The following is a 17,891-nucleotide window of genomic DNA, read 5'->3' on the forward strand; positions in this document are numbered from 1 at the left end:
GTCCCAATTAGATTAAAAATGGAGGGTAAAGCAGACTACGCTTTGGCACAGACCTACCTTGTCACTGATGAGCGATGTTCCATCACCACAGAACACCAGCCAGGGTGGGAGTTTGGGAAAGTGCAGTAGCCCCATCACCTATGTTCACACTTAGAGTTACAATATAGAGAACTAAATATGTAATGACACCAACACCCTGCACATAATTCAAAATGAACAATAATCCAGGGGTGTAAATTTCTCTTTATTGCTTCGTTTTTCAAACTAAAAGTGTGATAGGAACTCATGTTTGTTTTGGAAACTGGGAGTTCCAACTTGCAATGTTGCACAGGGGAAGCCCCAGCAAATTACATTTCTACTTTAATGTCTCAAAACCTTATGTGACCAACAAATCACATCAGGCTGTGTCGTCACACAGAGCTGCCTCGTCTGGTGATAGACTTTCTCATTCAAACGACAGAGCTGCCAGGCTGAGGGTAGTCTGCCCCAGCTTTTTGTTTGTTTTTATATTTGACAGATCCCACTTCCAAAAAGCTCTCACAGTCGATCAGTCAATGTGTCTCGAGTTTCAAGTCCTGACAATATTTTCACATTCCTTTCGAGTGAATCACTGCAGCTCTTTCTCGGGCTCAGGCTGTTTATCAGCGGCCCTGCAGCGACATTATGCTTTATTTAAAAACATACAGCAAATGAAACCTACTTTGTTAAAATCTTACATCAGAACAACAACTTTTTTTTTCTTACAACTTTATTAGGAAACATTACACAGGATAATAACATGGGCTTAAAAACATTTTTTTTTTCACAGTGTCTCATAGAGCAAAATGCCTTAAGATTTCCAAATGTCTTTTACAAAATGTTCTTCGGCTCGTTCGCTTTTGTTCCACAAGTTGCAACATCATAGCATGAGGGAAACCACGTGGGAATTGTGCTCATTTGTTTGGACAGCTTCTGCACCCATAACATATGGGTTCACTCCCTCTCAGTGTGTGTGTGTGTGTGTGTGTGTGTGAGTCACCAGAAGTGCCTGATGGAAGAAGAAACAGATTACAGACCGAGCAGTGACTATTGCCTCACTCTTCTTTAATGGGTCGGATAAGTTTTTCTGAGAAGATCCCGGAGTGATTTTCTGCATCCTGGTGCTCGTTCCAGCTCTGCTCCCTGACCCCCCTCACCACACCTTCCTCCTGCAAGACACAGTAAACACATGTGAGGACTCAGGGAAACAAATCCACCCTCTGATTAGATACTCGGGACATGACAGTAAGATTTACTAACAGGGTGAAATGGTGCTTCTGAATTCATTTCCACACTGTGTACACAGTGACTGGGAGACCAGTCCGTGAAAGTAAACTCAAACTCAGCCGTGACCAGAAAAGGAGCGTGAAAAGATGCTAGATAACCTCGACATGGAAGTTGAAAGATAATATAAAATTATGAACAACTTAGAAGGTTAACAGTTGTCACTATGGGAAGCCAAATGTGCATTTCCATCTTTTTTTCGGGACTCGTTGAATGCCATTATTATTTAAATATCCTGATCAGAGCAGCTCTTAATATGAATTAATTCTGTTTTTTCTGGAAAACAGGCCTGTGTGTCTCCTGTGTACATTGTTTTGTTGTTGTTGTTGTTCTTAATCATTGTAAGTAAGCTTTTTCTCACAGCATCTTTTTGAAATACTAAATTTTTTATGCAATTTTTTTGTCCCATTGAAATGAATGGACCACATTATCAGTGTTGTTACTGATTTTGCTTGCCGGGGTGAGCTGTGCTCAGTGAGATGAACAGCCGTTCTCAGAGCGGGAGGCCCGGGTTCAAATCCCGCTTTTTTCAGTTAACACTTTAGCTTTTTAAACTCTTTTCAACACAAATTTCAGCTTCTTCACCCCTTTTCAGCAAAAATACCAGATTCTGCAGCTGTTTTCAGCACAAACTGTTTTCAATGGAATTTTTTCACCAGTTTTGAGCACAAATTTCAGTTTCTTCACCTCTTTTCAGCAGAATTTTCAGCTTTTCCACCTCTTTCAGTTACCTGAGAACTAGTTTGGCTCAGTGAGATGAGTAGCCGCCTTGAGACCACAAGGTCTGGATTCAAACCCTGCTCATGGCAACATTTCTTTTCAGCTGACAGTTCAACTTTTTCACCTCTTTTCAGCAAACATGTCTGCTTCTTCACTGGATTTCAGCACAGTTTTACTTCTTCAGCTGTTTTCAGCAGATTCCACTACATGGCATTCACACTGCATTTTCGCAGGAAATGCAACTTTTTCTAGTTTTCTTTCAGTCACTACTCGCAGCCATAGGTGAAAGCAGGAATGTAAACAGAACGTACAAAAAAAGTACCAAACTGGAAGAGCAGTATCCCCACCCCTGTACTGTACATGGCCTCTCACTCAGAGCAGCTCCATAGGGGAAGCAGAACCTTTCACACTAGTTTGTGCCCTTTTCCCACCAGAGAGGTGAAGTTTCATGTCTCTTTGACCAGATTTGGCAACCAGGGATCAGACCATTAAGGCCTCTTCATCTTACAGCTGCTCAATCCAATTTTTGTTACGGCTGTGACAAAAAGTTAAAGCTCTCTCCAATCCCATGCTTCCAACACCTTGTCATTTTAGTGCACAAGTACATTCACAGTTTTATTTATCCCACCATTTAGTGCAGAAGAGTTAAATGTGGAACACTGTGCATGCCTTGCCCTCAATAGTGGCAACAACTGGCTTTGTAATAGAAACAAATAAATTTAGCATCCATGATGATGCTAACTATAAATGGCTAAAAGCAGATTTTTTTGTTGTGGGCTTGTTTAGTGTAGTAAATATTAAAATATCACCTTGTCATTTTAGTGCACATTCACAGTATTGTTTATGCTAACCATTTACTGCAAAAAAGTGAAGTTAGGTTTAGGGTCATCCTCACTACTGAAGAATTTGGTACCTTGTGTTATCAGAGGCGCAAAATGATGCAAAAGTTCAAAAACATGCAATAAGTAGAACAACAGAAGTGAAATTTTGCTGTGTTGTCATTTGATGTACATCCATAACACGTCAGGTGCCATTTCAGACACTCTGCTGTGGATATTCAGAATGCTGAACATAGTCTACTACATCAAACTACAGTGTAGTGTAAACTGCAGTGAATTTTGGTTTGATTATAGATTCTGACGACTATTCCAAGTTGATCAGCACAGCAAACTATGTACAAACTATCACCTCCCTGCAAACGACTGGACTATTTTGATTTGCTGGTGGGTTGAAATACACAGGCATGTGATAAAATGCACGTTAGCAAGTACCTACACAGAAAGGCCAGAAACAAACACAGTGGCCTAAATGACATGTCCAGGTCCAGAATGTACAGGATGTGTGTAATCTCTAGAGTGCAATGGGAAGTAAGATATGGTTTACAAGTACACACTACACAAACACACCTGTTGAGTGTCAGCAAGAACCATGATGACATCGCCCTCTTCAAACTGGAGCAGGCCTTCTTCAGATGCTGCGTGACTCTCTAGTGCCACCCCCTGGTGTAAAACAAAGCTGTTTTATTCCACATTACCACACGGCTGTGACGTTTAAAGGCTTAGCTCACGCAAATTATTAAGACTCTCCAGGTTATTTTAGGGGGACTTTACTGTTATAGAAATGTCAGCTGTAGCTGCTTTAAGATTAAGCGTGTACCTTATAGAGGAAGCCTGGTGGACTGGGGGAACCCGAGTCATCTCCTGACTCTAACCCTTCGTCCAAATCCTCCTGCTCCTTAGCAGGTAAGAGGGGGCTTTCATTGGAGCGGAAGGATACACGAGGGGCTGGAACTGGTGCCGGTTTGGTATTGGCCTCCTCTGATGTTGGATCGCTCTCAGCATCCTTATGTGGGGCATCGCCACCAGCAGAATCCGAGGGATCAGTGATCTCCTGGCTTGCTGCTGCCTCTGACTTTGGTTCTCCCTCCTTGCTGTCTTCTGACTGGCTTTCAGCGGGCTCCGACGCAACTGCTGCCTCTGGATTTTGACTGCTCGTGTCGCTGTTGTCATTGTCACATAGCGACTGCCTCTTCGGTGAGCCGGTGCCACTCGAGCTGAGATCGGAATCTGATGAGCTAACACTTTTCGAAGGGATGCTGCTCTCTTCTGCTGGGATGCTTTCTTCAGCGATGTTTTGAGTCTTTGGGACAGGGGAAGAGGGTGCAGCACCTTTGCCGTTTTGGGAATGCACGGAGACGTGGTCAGCTGGGAAAGCGGTGTTGCAGGGTATGGGATTGGATATAACCAGGGACTTTCTCTTCTTTGACTTGCTGCTTGTGCTATTTAAAGAACAAAAGCACATTATTTGTGACAGAGTTATCATTAACACCCCAGCATACAGGAAAGAAAAGAATAAGTGTCCAAAAGTAGCAGAACCCTTTAAATTTAAAGATCTAGAATTTTCTGTGAAATCAGTGGACTTTGTTGCAGTCAAGTATCAGTTTGCTATTCTTGACACTGAAGCAAACTCCACGTCATTTGCCAAGTGTGGCTTCCTCCCATCTACAAGTTACATTTCTACCCAAAGTTGCACTGAATTCGGTGAGGAATGCAGGCAAAAATCAACAGACAACAGTCCTACAGTGTTTTAGCCAACTTCAGTACTTGTAGAGTTCTGTTTTAGGTTATTTTCCTGTTAAAGGAGCAATGACCTGCAACTGCAACAGAGTTCTTGAACACTCTTGACAAGTTTTTTGCCTCAGAACACCTTTATAATTTGATCCAATTCAACTAATACTGCACAGCATCAAGCAGACACATCTGGGCCTATAGTATACCTGACATTTAGCCCTAATGAGAATGAGCTGTGGCTAAGATGTGTCAGCAGCACTGTGAGAAATAGCCAAAAGTGCATCAAAGAAAAGTGAACGCATGGGCCAAATATTATTGCATAACATATCTTAGACTCCTCTGTGTTTCATAGTGAAAGATTTTTACTCGTAATACCTAACATGCCTCACCAAAAAGCTTTAAATGGTTTAATCGAAGGTGCAAATTTGTTGTTTTTTCCCCCCATACAAAAATAATTAATAAACCAAAGCAGTACTATATATTCTGAAGCCTGTGGTTGACACACTGGAGAAATACTTTAGGACACTTTTAGGATTTTTGAGATTCTCAAAATGCTTTGAATTTAATTTGTCTTTAATTTAAATGATGGTAGTTTTCACACTGAAAAAGCAAGGCCTTCCGGCTTAATGAAGAGCTAAAATGGATCCACATCATCCCCCTCTACAAAGTTTCATTGTCTACAACAGGGGTGGGGAACTGCAGGCTTCAAGGGCCGGTGTCCTGCAGGTTTTAGACCCTGGGTCAACACATCTGAATCAAATGATTAGTTCATTACCAGGCCTCTGGAGAACTTCAAGACAAGTCGAGGAAGTAATTTAGCCATTTAAATCAGCTGTGTTGGATACATCTAAAACCTGCAGGACACCGGCCCTTGAGGCCTGGAGTTCCCCAACCCTCAGTCTACAAGATAGGAAGCACTGAAAGTGAATGCTAGTTTGAGATTTTGTTGTTTGTTGAGTTACAGCCCATTTAAAGATCCAGTATGGGCAAAAATCGCAACCTGGTTTACGAAAAACACGAAGAACAATCTCCCAGAAGCATCAGTACAGGATGCAAGTTAGAAAAAATTGTGGTCAGAGACAAAAAAAAAAAAAAAAAAAAAAAAAAAAAAGTGGTTAGAGTATTTCATTTAATTTGGTTTCATGAAGAACTGAGCGTTCTTATACGAATACAAACACTTTTGTGCCAAACCCTTGCATGTCTGTGTCATTTATTTCAAAGATAAAACTTTTGCAAGGCTATGTATGCAACACCTTCCACTCGCCTATGTGGCCATCTTATCGCTTCCGACACAGAAACAAACAACTCTAAAAACAAGTGTCCACATTTGGGCAACACAATGAGAGCAATGGAGGTCTCTACTGTGCACGCAAACCCACATTATCTCCCATTGTTTTCATCTCCTCTCAGCTGTAAGAACCATTTTAGCATCTTTCAGTTATTATTTTGGTTTCACGGGAGACTATTTTAAGCCTGAGAGACAGAGTTTGTATGCGTTTCAAGACAAGACATTTCTTAATGCGCACACAGCTGCCACAAATGATGCAACATGTGCAGCAGAACACCCTACCTGTTCAGGCCCTTGATGATGAAAGCTTTGCCCGAGTGTTGAGTCTCCAGTTTCTTCATCACATTGTACAGCTCACGGTTCAACTGTAAACACAAGCACACCGTCCACCTTCAATTCACATTGCCGGTGAGAGAGTGAGGAAGTTGAAGGCGATGTGTGACATCTTACCCCGCTCATTTCTTTATAGAAAACATCCCTCAGGTTGGAAATGTTTTCGAAGACCGTCACATAGCAACCTATCCGACTGCACAGACAAAAAGACAAAGTTGAACTTTCAGTTTGTCCACATGACACTTTTCTTAGGTTCAGTTATACTGGCTGACGTACCTTTAAACATATAAGCCACGTAAATATTGGTTTACATCTTTCTCTTTTAATTCAGCTGTTCTTAGTCTCTTTGCTACATGTGTATAAAATCAAGCACCTAACTATGCAGTCTACCCTTTATAAACATGTGAAATAATGGATTGTTCTAAAAGGTTAACTGAATGCCAGTGTGGTACCGTAATAGGGTGCTACCACTGCAAAAAGTCCATTTGTGGAATGTCTTCCCTCTTAAATATTCCACAATCAAGTAGTGTTATTGCAGTGTGCAAGTCTTTAGGAGTCACCGCAACTCAGCCACCAAGTGGCAAACCACATGAAGTATTAACATCAGCACAGAAACTCCACACTGGGAGTTTCATGGCATGGGTTTCCACGGCCGAGCAGCTCCTGTAGGTGTAACGTGAAGGTGACCCGGGACTTGTCAATATAGTGTATACCCTGTCATCTCAACTTTGTATCCAATACAAACACAAAAGCTCCCAAAATAATACAAATCTGTATAAATTTAATCTGAAAGGTGATTTCATATAAGAATGGTCGAAATATGCAAGTCTTAAAAACCTACATCCATATTCTACTTTTATTTATCCACTCATGATCCAGATTCCCACTGAGATTCCACTGAGCTAGTTCTGTGTCTACTTGCTGCTGAAGCATACCTCTGATGGAGAACAGGCAGCTCCTCGCGCAGCTCGTTATTTATTTCTTCAAAGACATTCTGAGCTTTGTTGAATTCCTCTTCTGCCTGTTAAGGAGGATTTAAAAGAAGAAAATACAGTCGAGATCAGACGTCTTTGTCAGCGGCACACTGCACGTCTGTGCTGTGCAGGCTTTAACAGTAATGTTACCTTGGCTATTTTAGCTTCATCCTTTTTCTTTGCACCCTGCAGCGCCTCCAGGTGGTGTCGTGCTGAGTCATAGTCCACCAGTTTTCGTCCACGCTTGGCAACTCGTTCCTGAAAAAACAGTTTTTCAAAGTGAACACAGAAATTCAAAGACCTCTTAGCACCTGAGAGACCAAAGTAGCTGTTTTAGCATCGCCTTGCAGTTCTGCAGGACTCATTTGAGCGTCGGCTTACCTTGACTTCAGGAAACTGGCTTGTATAGTTCTCCATGGTGCGGACAAGCTGGTCATTTATCTTCTCTTCGTAGTCGTTCCACAGCAAGTCTTCACTCTAAGAAAAACAGATGGTGCCACATTAGAGTTAAAAACTCTTGTTCCCATTGCACTAAGCCACAAATAGGCAAGCATACAAACAGTGTTGCACATTATGGAAAGCTTCAGTCGCAGTTTGTCCAATGTGAGAGCTGACTTACTAATGGAAACCATCCCATCCACAAAATAATTAGTGACAAGGCCCTCGCTTTATAGTTGACAGTTAGTCAACAGTGGACATTCCAGGCTTTGGTGTGTAATTTAACCCAGTACTCGCCCAATGCTCTCCATCCATTGTTATTTCATCCTTACAAAGATATTTTTATTGACATTCCATGGTCTGTGTTTGACATATTGCTGCTTAACTAGCATTAGTCTAATTTTGAATGTCTCATATAAATATTTAAGACAACTATAAAATTTGCATTTCCTGCAAAAATGCTGTGTGAAGCTGTACGGCTGAAGCTGTCTGCTGAAACTAGCTGAAAAAGCTGAAAAGTTGTGAAAACTGTAATAACTTTGCAGAAGCATAACAACTTAGCAAAGATGTAATTACTTAGCAGAACTGCAATAACTTAGAAGAAACATAATACTTGGCAGAAACACTATAACATAGCAAAACTTAGCAGAAATATTGTAACTTAGCACAAACATGATAACTTCTCAGAAATACAGGAATTTAGGAGAATTATTATATTTAGCAGAAATACTATAATATAATATAATATCTGTATTCAATGGGTATAACTTGCTTGACTCTTTGACTCTAGATGACGGTACTTTTAGCTGCTCCTTTATTTCCCATGAGGTCACCACACCAAACAGAACCACATGTTTGATTTGGCAGAAATTTTACACTGGATACCCGTCCTTACTCACACTCCCATTTATCTGGGATTGGGACCAGCACTAGCAGTACTCTAGCTTGTGACCCGTTCCTTTCTCCTCCCAGAACCAGGGATATTTCATTTGTAAGGCGAATTTCTTCACAACTACATCACAGCACAGTTGAGTTCAGCTGTGCAGTGGCAGATATACCTGCTCACTGTAGCAACGATGTAGGTAAACATAATTATTGAATTTCAGACTGTTTGTTTTAGCCAGAGACTCTGTGTCAACTCTTTGCATTGAGCAGCTGGAGAGAACTGCATCTAGAAGGACTTTGGAATTAAGCAGCTCAAGACAGAAAAATAATATCCAAACTCTCCTCATGAGTTTCTGGACCTCACACCAGAGAGTGAACTTGCATTTAAATGTGGGTATTTGTTAGTACATGTTGCATGAAGGTCACTAATATTTTAAAGAAGTGTGTGATTCCAGCCAGTGAAACATATTGATGACATGATCCACAGTAGTCCTAAGTAAAAACTGTATCAGTAGGATTCAGTTCAATTCTATTCTATTTATGAATCGCCAAATCACAGTCAACATCACCTAAATCAACAATCACCTCAAGGTGCTTTAAACTGCAAGCTAAAGACTCCGCAATAATGCACAGAAAACTATCTATCAGATGACCCCCTGTCAGTAAGCTCTTAGCGACAGTGGGAAGGAAAAACTCCCTTTTAACAGGAAGAAACCTCTGCCACTAGCATTCTTAATAATGGCCAGCAGGGGGCAAATCCTTTATAGTCTGGTTGTACAGAAATCTATGGAAAAATTAGCCTTCTTCTCAATTAATCCATGCCCTCAGTAAACAATTTTCGTATCAGTTTATTGCCCCATTTGCTCGTTTGTAGTCATGGCGAAGACAAATAATGCCCAAATTGTAAATTAGAGTTAGTAGATTGACGACAAAGAAGGGCTGGCCTAACTTGTGACTGATAAGTGTTCAAACAGTCAGATCCCAATCTGTGCTTGTGGCATTTAGCTACCATGCCACAAGGGGGGGGGACACAACCAAAGTGGGACTTCCCAAATAAAACAGTGGCTGCATCATAATCCTACTTCTGTTATAACAGCGAGATCTTTCACTCCATCCCAGTCCGATTCATAGATGTCGCTCAGCGTCTGGGATAGCCGCTTAGATGTCTCATGCATGCCTGTAAAAAGGAAGAAAAAAAAAAGAAATTTAAAATGTAGTCATGACTCCATGGGAATGAGCCCATCTACCTTCTGGCAGCACAAAAACAATACCACCGTGGTGCTGTTTAATGTTTCTGGTGCTGCTGCTGCACCCACATTACAAAGGCCAAAACAACACTAGTTTCCTGACTGGAGCTCACAATGCAGGCGCAAAAGCTGACAACATGAAAAACAACGGTTTCTCATACATGACTCACATATGCGATGCTGCGTCTGCTATTTTTTTTTAAGGCGGGATCAGGGATCTTTACAACTTGGTAGCGCAGACAGGATTGCAAAAGTCTCCCACAAAAAAATAGAAGACTTTCACTTCCCTAGTTTTCAACTTCTCCCCTCAGTAAGACTGGGGATTCAATCCATGCTTTGCAAACCCACCTTTCACTGCTGCATAGTAGGCTTTGACATCTTTAAACAACCTGCTTCCGTCGATCTGCGTGCAGGAAGAAAGGAGAAAAGTTCAATTCAGTGACGCCCAGTAACAGTTGGACAATATAAGAAAATTGTGCTGCATCATTTCCTTGACATCAGTGTGCTTCAGCTGGACTGCAGGCTGTTAGTTTGCTGTGAAACTCTCTCTGCATCAGTTTGCTTGACATCGCAGCTCCTTGCAGTCTCACCACAACTTGGAGCTTAAATTAAATAACAATCACAATATCTTATGTGGTTTTTGTGAAGTGAAAGCAGCATGGAGTGTCAGTGGGTAGACTTCCTTCCTGTTGCTCTTCGGCAACTTCCCTGCAGTATGTAGTGTAGTTGTTTGCCACTCGGTGAACTTAAAACCTGAGCAACAGAAGCCCAACAGTGGCAGCGATTACAGTATTAATACAGTAACATGGAATACAGATCACCAGTACGCAACAATAAATGAAGGCATTTTGTTACTTTTAAAATGAAAGTGGTTTTGCTTCCTCTTTTCTAAATTTTAAATAGTCTACATTTAGAGCTGTTCAGAAAGGCCAGTCTGAGGCTTTCAGTTCGTCAGCCTGTAAAAACCTTTCTTAAATGACAGCTCTTTCACAATTTAGGGTAATGCTGCACACAGATCTCTAGGGGAGACATAGTAAGTCGTATTTACACAGAACAGATAAGAAAATAGGCAGGAGCTCTGTCTTGCATTTCCTGTTTTCAAGGCCAGGATGATTGCCTGAACTTGTGAGTTGGCACGTCAGTGCAGGGAAAAAAAGACACAAAACACTTTTTGGCCCTGTTGCAATTATGTGAAGAATTTTGGTAAAAGGAAACAAATGAGCTTCGAGATTAAAGATGTTAAAGGGGTTTTATCAAGGTTGTAGAGCAGAAAGCAGAAGACTACCATTTAGAAACTGTGGTTACGCTGTTGGAGTACCTGCTGTTTGTTGAGGTTCTGGGAACAGAGCTCAAACTGCTCATCTTTGGTTTCCATAGTTTTGCCCAGTTTCTGAAGGACCTGAAAGCATTAAAAAAAAAAATCAGATTGAGTAAATTTTAACAATATGCCACGAGAGGTTTCTACAGATTGTGCTCATACAGATTAAAGTTAAACTATATCAAAGCCTGCCTACAGGTGTTGTAGAGTACATGCAAGTGCAACTAAATAATATCGCCTAAAGTTGGAATTTGAAGAAAGCAAATAGAAAAATTAGGAACTGCAAGTAGTAAGTTCATCAGACCTCACCTAATTTTACCAATATTTAGCAGGTATAACACACCTGAATCTCCCACAGAACTGTTGAGTTACTTTATTGGTGATTGTTTGTGTTGTGTAGTTCAGCTCCACCATTTGTAACGCCTTTTTTTTTTTTTTACACTATATAAATGCAATAACATTAAACCTAATTCATTGAGTTTTCCTTCACATGATGTTTTTGCAGATACTGTATATTAGGTCCACAATGATGCGTAGGCAGTCCAACATGTAGTAAAAAAAAACATTTCAGCTTGGTCCTCTAGTTATTTAGTAGCTCTGCTTCAAGGGCGCCCACAACAGGAGAGCTCCGACATTCCCTCACATTCAAATGGTCTGTTTAGTGCATAGACTGTAAACAAAAAACGGCTCCCATCACATCACCAGTGGTTTACAGACTTTCATTCTGAAAGTTCAAGATTGGCATTTTGGCTGCCGCCAACTTGATGTTTTGAAACGAGACAAGATGAGCTAAGAAACCAAAGGATCCTGAATGCTCATACTGCAGCACCTTGCTAATCACATGGTAGGCCCACCCTAAATCACACCCTGCATTGTCATCTGTTCTGAACCTAAGAAAGACCGTAATTTACAAGATTAACATCATGCTTTTTTCACTAAGACTTGAAACCAGCATCTGTGTCCAGACGTTTACTGAGGTCACAGACATGTAGGATATGTTCAACATGTCTGATCTGCAACCAGCCATGTTGCCCCCTGACAGCCATTAGAAAGTTTACACCACTTTGTCACCACCTTTAAAATACAATCTATGACCAAATTACATCTTTTTTAAAACTATATATTAAACTCTGCCTCCAGCATCTGGCTGCTGAATCACTGAATGATGAATTTTTGAGGCTCAAATTGAAAAAAAAAACAACAACTTAAAAATAGGTTTTGCAAACACAGAAAATACAGATGACTGTTGATTCTTTAAAGGTTTGTGACTACGACATGCAGTGATACACACACTTTCAACATAACAAAATAAACCTGTGTAATGTAAAGTGGATCTATCTGACAGTGTGGATATACTGACCTAACCAGACTAACTCTACATAGAGCACCATTTACACCCGTCCCAAAACTTAACCAGACACATGTGGCTAACTTTTTCTGAGCCCTTCACAGCCCAACGAGTGCAGCTGTTTGAAACCTTTGACTTGAAATCTGCATATAAAAGCTCTCATCATCATGCCCATTCTTTAATTTACCACCACAGAAATCACAGAGTCGCCCCAAAACAGCCCTTTAGTCTTCACTGTACCGAAAAAGCAAGCCTTTGTAGCTGCTGCTTTTAGGTGGAGTGGTGAATTCAAGTTTGTTGACCACAAACCGAGAAAGACACAGCTAGTGAGAGGAAGTGCACAGTCAGGAAGTAGCAGCATTTCTGTGTCCGCACACAGCTGCATAGCAGTGAACAACAGCATGTTGCTCAGACGGGGGAAATCTAAGCTACCGTTTTATTAGTGGTTAAAAAAAGGGGCCAGTTTAGTGAGGTTAACGGTGAACCCACACGCATGAACTGGAGTAAGTGGCTCAGTCTGGTACAGCACAGTGTGCAGACTGCTTTGAATGCTGTCTTGTGGTCAGGATCACAGTGCGTAAACGCGTCCAGATTGATTGATGCCCTTACAAACCATGCAACGAAACACAGCTGAAAAGACGGCAGTGATGAAGTCGAGCAGTTCTCTCACACACACACACACACTGATTACAAAAGTGAAATCAGTGGGGGATTTTTTTCAACCAATCACCCTGCTTAGAAGCGAAACACGATTTCAGAAGCCTGTCATCGTGGGAACATGATGCCAAGGTCTCTCTCCCTCTCTCATACTGGCTTTTCCAGCCCTCAACACCGAGCAGCTTAATAAAACAAGCTCAATATGTCCGTCTCATAGTTTAACAGAGCCGTGGCAGTGACTTTCGGGCACTGTCAAGAAGTTGCGTGGGCTCAGTGAAACTTTTTTAAAAAGTGGATCTCCTCTGGCTCACCTTCTCCTGGGCTCGATTCAAGGACTTCTGGACCCGTTTCGCGAAGATTCCGGCTCCAGCCTGGAGGTTCGGGCCCATCTTATTCTCCGCCATCGTCAGCTGTCGCGCTGTCTCTCTCTCCTCCCTGACTGCTGTGCGCTTCCTCCGTGCGATTCAACTGCGACTTCAGCTGTTGTAGGCGGAGGTGGAGCAACACAATGTCAAAACGCGCGCGCAGCCAGAGACCAGTCAGCTCGTCCTGTTGCGACTTGTCAAAGAAATTAGGCCATTTGGAAACGTTCCTGCGTGTTTTCATCTGCTGAAAACACGTCACGTAAGAGTTGAGAAATCCACTCCTGCACCTGCGGCCAGGTAAACTCTTCCAGCGAAAACTCACCTGAAAATTATGTGCGTAAATTACGCTTCTGCGGTGCAGCGCAGCTGATTCAGCGACGTGACGTAGGCGGGCAGGGTGAGGGTTAGCGGCAGCAGATGATGCTGCCAATTATTTTTATTTTTTCAAAGAGAATTACACAAGACCTCACGTATCCGCCTTTCATATTATATATATATGTCTGACCGGAGATTTCTTTACGGTCGAATATTGTTATTCATATATAAAGGAATAATCGGATCTGTACGCTTACTGGCCACTTCATTAGGTACTTTTTATAATGTTCAAATAATTATAAAAAGCTAATGGTGGTTCGATTCACACACATTCGAGTATGAATGTGTGTGAATGTTAGTAAGCACTAGAAGCATAGAAGACAGTGCTTGTGTGAATGGGTGAATGTGGCATGTTGTATAAACTGCTTTGATACTCCGGGAGAGTAGAAAAACGCTATATAAGAAACAGTCCATTACCATTAGCTGTTCAATCACATGTTCAATCACTTGAATAGCTTTTCATACATAAAATGTGATTAGGTGGAACTGCAATGTCTATCTTGGCCACTGTATTCAAGATGATGAGTCAACATGGCGGCTTACACAAACTGGCGCCTGCTCCTATGTATTTTTAAGATGTAATTACACCCTAATCAGTGTGTCAACATTGTACAACATAATCAATGTACAATGTTTTTAAATAACCTAATAAAATTATTTATTGCTTCCTTATGAGCACAGCAGTTACTTAAAAGTTATTTAAAACAACAAGATTATATCCATTTAAAAGAAGGCGTCACTAACAGCAGCTAACAGCAGCGCTCCCCAGCAGCAAGCTTCACGGACCATCTCCAGTCAGACTCTTTCACAAAGTTTTACAGCCTCCTCCAGAGTAAACAAACACGGACACATATTGACACATGCCGTGAGCTTCCTGACAGCCTACACTCGCTACAGATGAATGGCTGCCAGAGCTTTTTGTTCTACAGTGGCTACTGTAGCTAGGACTAAGGTATACTTGCCATATTGGTTGCTTTGCTCAACACCCACACAGGGGGCACACAGCTAGCATAAAAACATCATTGTACGCTTGAATTGGGAAGTGGTAAAACAGAATTCAGCTGCAATCTGCTGACATCTAGTGGTGATATTTTAGACATTGTAACTTTAAATCTTTTTAAAATGACAATACTTTGAATATTTTCCATAATTACATGTTTCATCCAGCTGGTGTTTTCACATTTCTACTTAAATGCGAATAAGTTGTTCTGTTTTCACAAACTTCTTTGTTATTAGCTTACATACAATGCAGTAAAAAAATATTCACCTCCTTCCTTTTTTGCATATTAGTCACACTTACATGCTCCAGATTATCAAATACATTTTAAGATTAGACAAAGATAACCCAAGTTAAAATACAGTTCTTAAATGATTTTATTTATTAAGGGGAAAAAGTTATCCAAACTTACCTGATCCTATGGGAAAAAGAAATTCCTCCTAAACCTAATGACGGTCTTGAAGTCCAGTCAAGTTTTTGCATTAACTGGCAATTAGTTGTCCACAATGCTCTTTTTTGCAGAACTGGTTTCAGCCACATTTGAGATTTTGCAAGCATGAACGGTCTGTTTAAGTTTATAGCAAAGCATCTCAGTCAGATTTATATTTAACTGCTTATTATTTTGCACCTTTTAAAAATATAAATCCTCTATATCTACATTATAACATAGTACATAAGTAATCAATAAACCCAATCCAGTACTATGTATTTTTATTTCAGCAAAGAACATCAATGCCTGTTTAAACACTTTGCACGACAGTTATTCCAGGCAATCAACTCTCCCTATTAAAAAAAAAAGGATTCCTGGAAACTGCTCTGACTTCCTAACACGTTTTCTGATAGGAAGCTATTGACACATCTCCTTCTTGACACTGTGACTAATATGTTATGATACATCCTACAGCATAATAACAGAACAAGGTCAGACAATCATGGCTGATTGTTAAATTCAGCTAATATTCACAGAAGGCTGTTTAATTAGACCTTTAGGGAACTTTAAAGCTATTTGGGAACTATTGTTAACCCTGCTGTCCTCATTTATTTCTTATTCTGTTTGTGATGAAGATTATGAAGAAAGTACAAATTCTGGGAAACTCTGTGAACACATGAAGTGTGGGCAGTAGATCAAGTTTTACTGGCTCCATATTTTGCTATCTTGATGGGGGTGGTGATAGGCTCATTTTAGTTACTTTGTATAATATTTTAGCTTCATCTAGCTGTAACTTAACATATCTAATTATTAATTAATTAATATTATATGAATATCTCACATGTACAAAAATAAATGTAATAGTGTATGAATAAATGTCACCAAAACTTGTTATACATTCGTCCTACTATCCAGTATCTGGATGTTACATGTTAATGGTTTATTGCCATGCTTTAACAAAGGTGTGGTCGTACTGGGGAAATACAGTCGTAACCACATACCAGTGCAGCAACTTATAGGTGTGTGTGTGTACTTGTATTACTCATTCATTTTGTTGGGACAGACCTCAGTGAAAAACATGTATCAATCATGTAAAGTTAGTTTTAGGTTAAGATGAGGACAAGTAGCTATAGTGTGCATTAGAGTGAGGAGGTGATTTATTTCACTGCTAAGTGATTAAAAGTTCCTTCTAACTTCATGTGGACAGAAGGTTTGTTTAGAGTTATTGTAGGGTGGATGTTTCTGCCTTTTGGGGACATTTTGGCAGGTCCTGGAGAAACAAAAACATCTGTTGTTGGGTTAGTGACTCACAGGTAAACACCATAAGCCTTAAAATATTTCTTAAAAATCCATCACTTGATCCAACTATCCCAGCTATAGGCCAATCTCCAAACTTCCTTTTATCTCAAAAATTCTTGAAAGAGTAGTTGTAAAACTACTGTGGACTATTAGGGCCAAATTAAGAGAAATAAATATATTATTGATCATTTTGAGAAAAATGTGGAGATTATACTTATTTCAAAGCAAACTGGTGTGGTTGCTGTACCCTCTAAAAATGCCTTCTATAGATGAATTAGTAAGATTGTATTTCAGAATAGTTTTAGTTACAAGGAAATGATTTCTCTTTTACCACATAAACATAGTGTTGTAATCAGTATGGGGACTGGAAAGATGCTCCAGAAAGCTGCATCGGATCAGATGTGGAAGAGCTGATTTGTACAAAATGAAATGTCTGACAGTGGAGAGATGCAAGGATATCGATGGTTACACCCTCATACACTAAAGAGGATGTATGCTGTGTCACAAGACAACTGATCAAATTGTTTCAGTAACTCATCTACACAAACCATTCTGTAGATTGTATAGCAGACAGTTTTGGCTTGAAGCAACTGTAACCTCCACACTTTTTTGACTTTTTTCTCAAAATGATCAATAATATGTATATTTTTTCTTAATGTAGCCCTAATTTGTATAAAACCGCTAACTGATCATCTGCAGATGAATGGTTTATTTAAAAAGTTTCAGTTCTTCACAGCACAGAAACAGCATTAGTGAAGGTTATAAGTGATCTTCTTATGGCCTCTGACAGTGGACTCATCTATGTGCTTCTCTTTTTAGACCTCAGTGCAGCTTTCCACATTATTGAGGTGCTGCACTCTAGTGGTTTGACTCATATCGATCGAAAAAATTCTGATTTGTTCATGTAAATGAAGAGTTTTCTTCACACAGAAAAATTATCCTGCGCTAGGTCCAATTCTGTTTACATAATACATGCCTCCCTTAGACCACAGGTGTCAAACTCCAGTCCCCGAGGGCCGGTGTCCTGAAACTTTTCTTTATGTCCCTGCCGCAACACACCTGAATAAAATTAGTAGGTCATTAGCAAGACTCTATACACTTGATTGTATGCTATTGACTTTCTATAGAGTCTTGCTAATGACCTACTAATTTTATTCAGGTGTTGCGGCAGGGACACATGTAAAAATTTCAGGACACCGGCCCTCGGGGACTGGAGTTTGACATCTGTGCCTTAGACCAGCAGTCTCCAACCTTTTTTGCGCCACAGACTGGTTTATGTCCGACAATATTATAAATACATAAATACAACAAAATAAAACCATTACCGGTACCAAAAAAAAATAAG

At 40.4% G+C, this 17,891-nt stretch overlaps 1 protein-coding gene across 1 annotated transcript; it reads right to left on the reverse strand.

Moving 5' to 3' along the window:
* Positions 1 to 239: 239 nt before the first annotated feature.
* Positions 240 to 13,770, reverse strand: bin2b (bridging integrator 2b). Its single transcript, XM_085405612.1, has 12 exons — positions 13,392 to 13,770; positions 11,076 to 11,156; positions 10,106 to 10,160; positions 9,593 to 9,687; positions 7,569 to 7,664; positions 7,338 to 7,445; positions 7,149 to 7,234; positions 6,331 to 6,406; positions 6,163 to 6,245; positions 3,679 to 4,300; positions 3,429 to 3,521; positions 240 to 1,187 (listed from the first exon to the last, which is right to left on the reverse strand). Exons 1-12 carry the CDS (start codon positions 13,482 to 13,484, stop codon positions 1,074 to 1,076), a joined length of 1,602 nt encoding a protein of 533 aa, XP_085261738.1. The 5' UTR covers positions 13,485 to 13,770; the 3' UTR covers positions 240 to 1,073.
* Between the last annotated feature and the right edge of the window lie 4,121 nt (positions 13,771 to 17,891).

The sequence above is a fragment of the Rhamphochromis longiceps genome, linkage group LG5, assembly GCF_057381845.1.
Source record: "Rhamphochromis longiceps isolate RC_006_pf linkage group LG5, R_longiceps_female_GT1.1, whole genome shotgun sequence".
Taxonomy (NCBI): domain Eukaryota; kingdom Metazoa; phylum Chordata; class Actinopteri; order Cichliformes; family Cichlidae; genus Rhamphochromis; species Rhamphochromis longiceps.

Coding starts and splice junctions, on each gene's coding strand:
- bin2b (XM_085405612.1), bottom strand. CDS start 13,484: ATGGCGGAGAATAAGATGGGCCCGAACCTCCAGGCTGGAGCCGGAATC. Junction 7,665..9,592: donor ATCTCGCTGTTATAACAGAA/GTAGGATTATGA, acceptor TGTTTTTCTTAG/AGTGAAGACTTGCTGTGGAA. Junction 7,235..7,337: donor ATGAAGCTAAAATAGCCAAG/GTAACATTACTG, acceptor CCTCCTTAACAG/GCAGAAGAGGAATTCAACAA.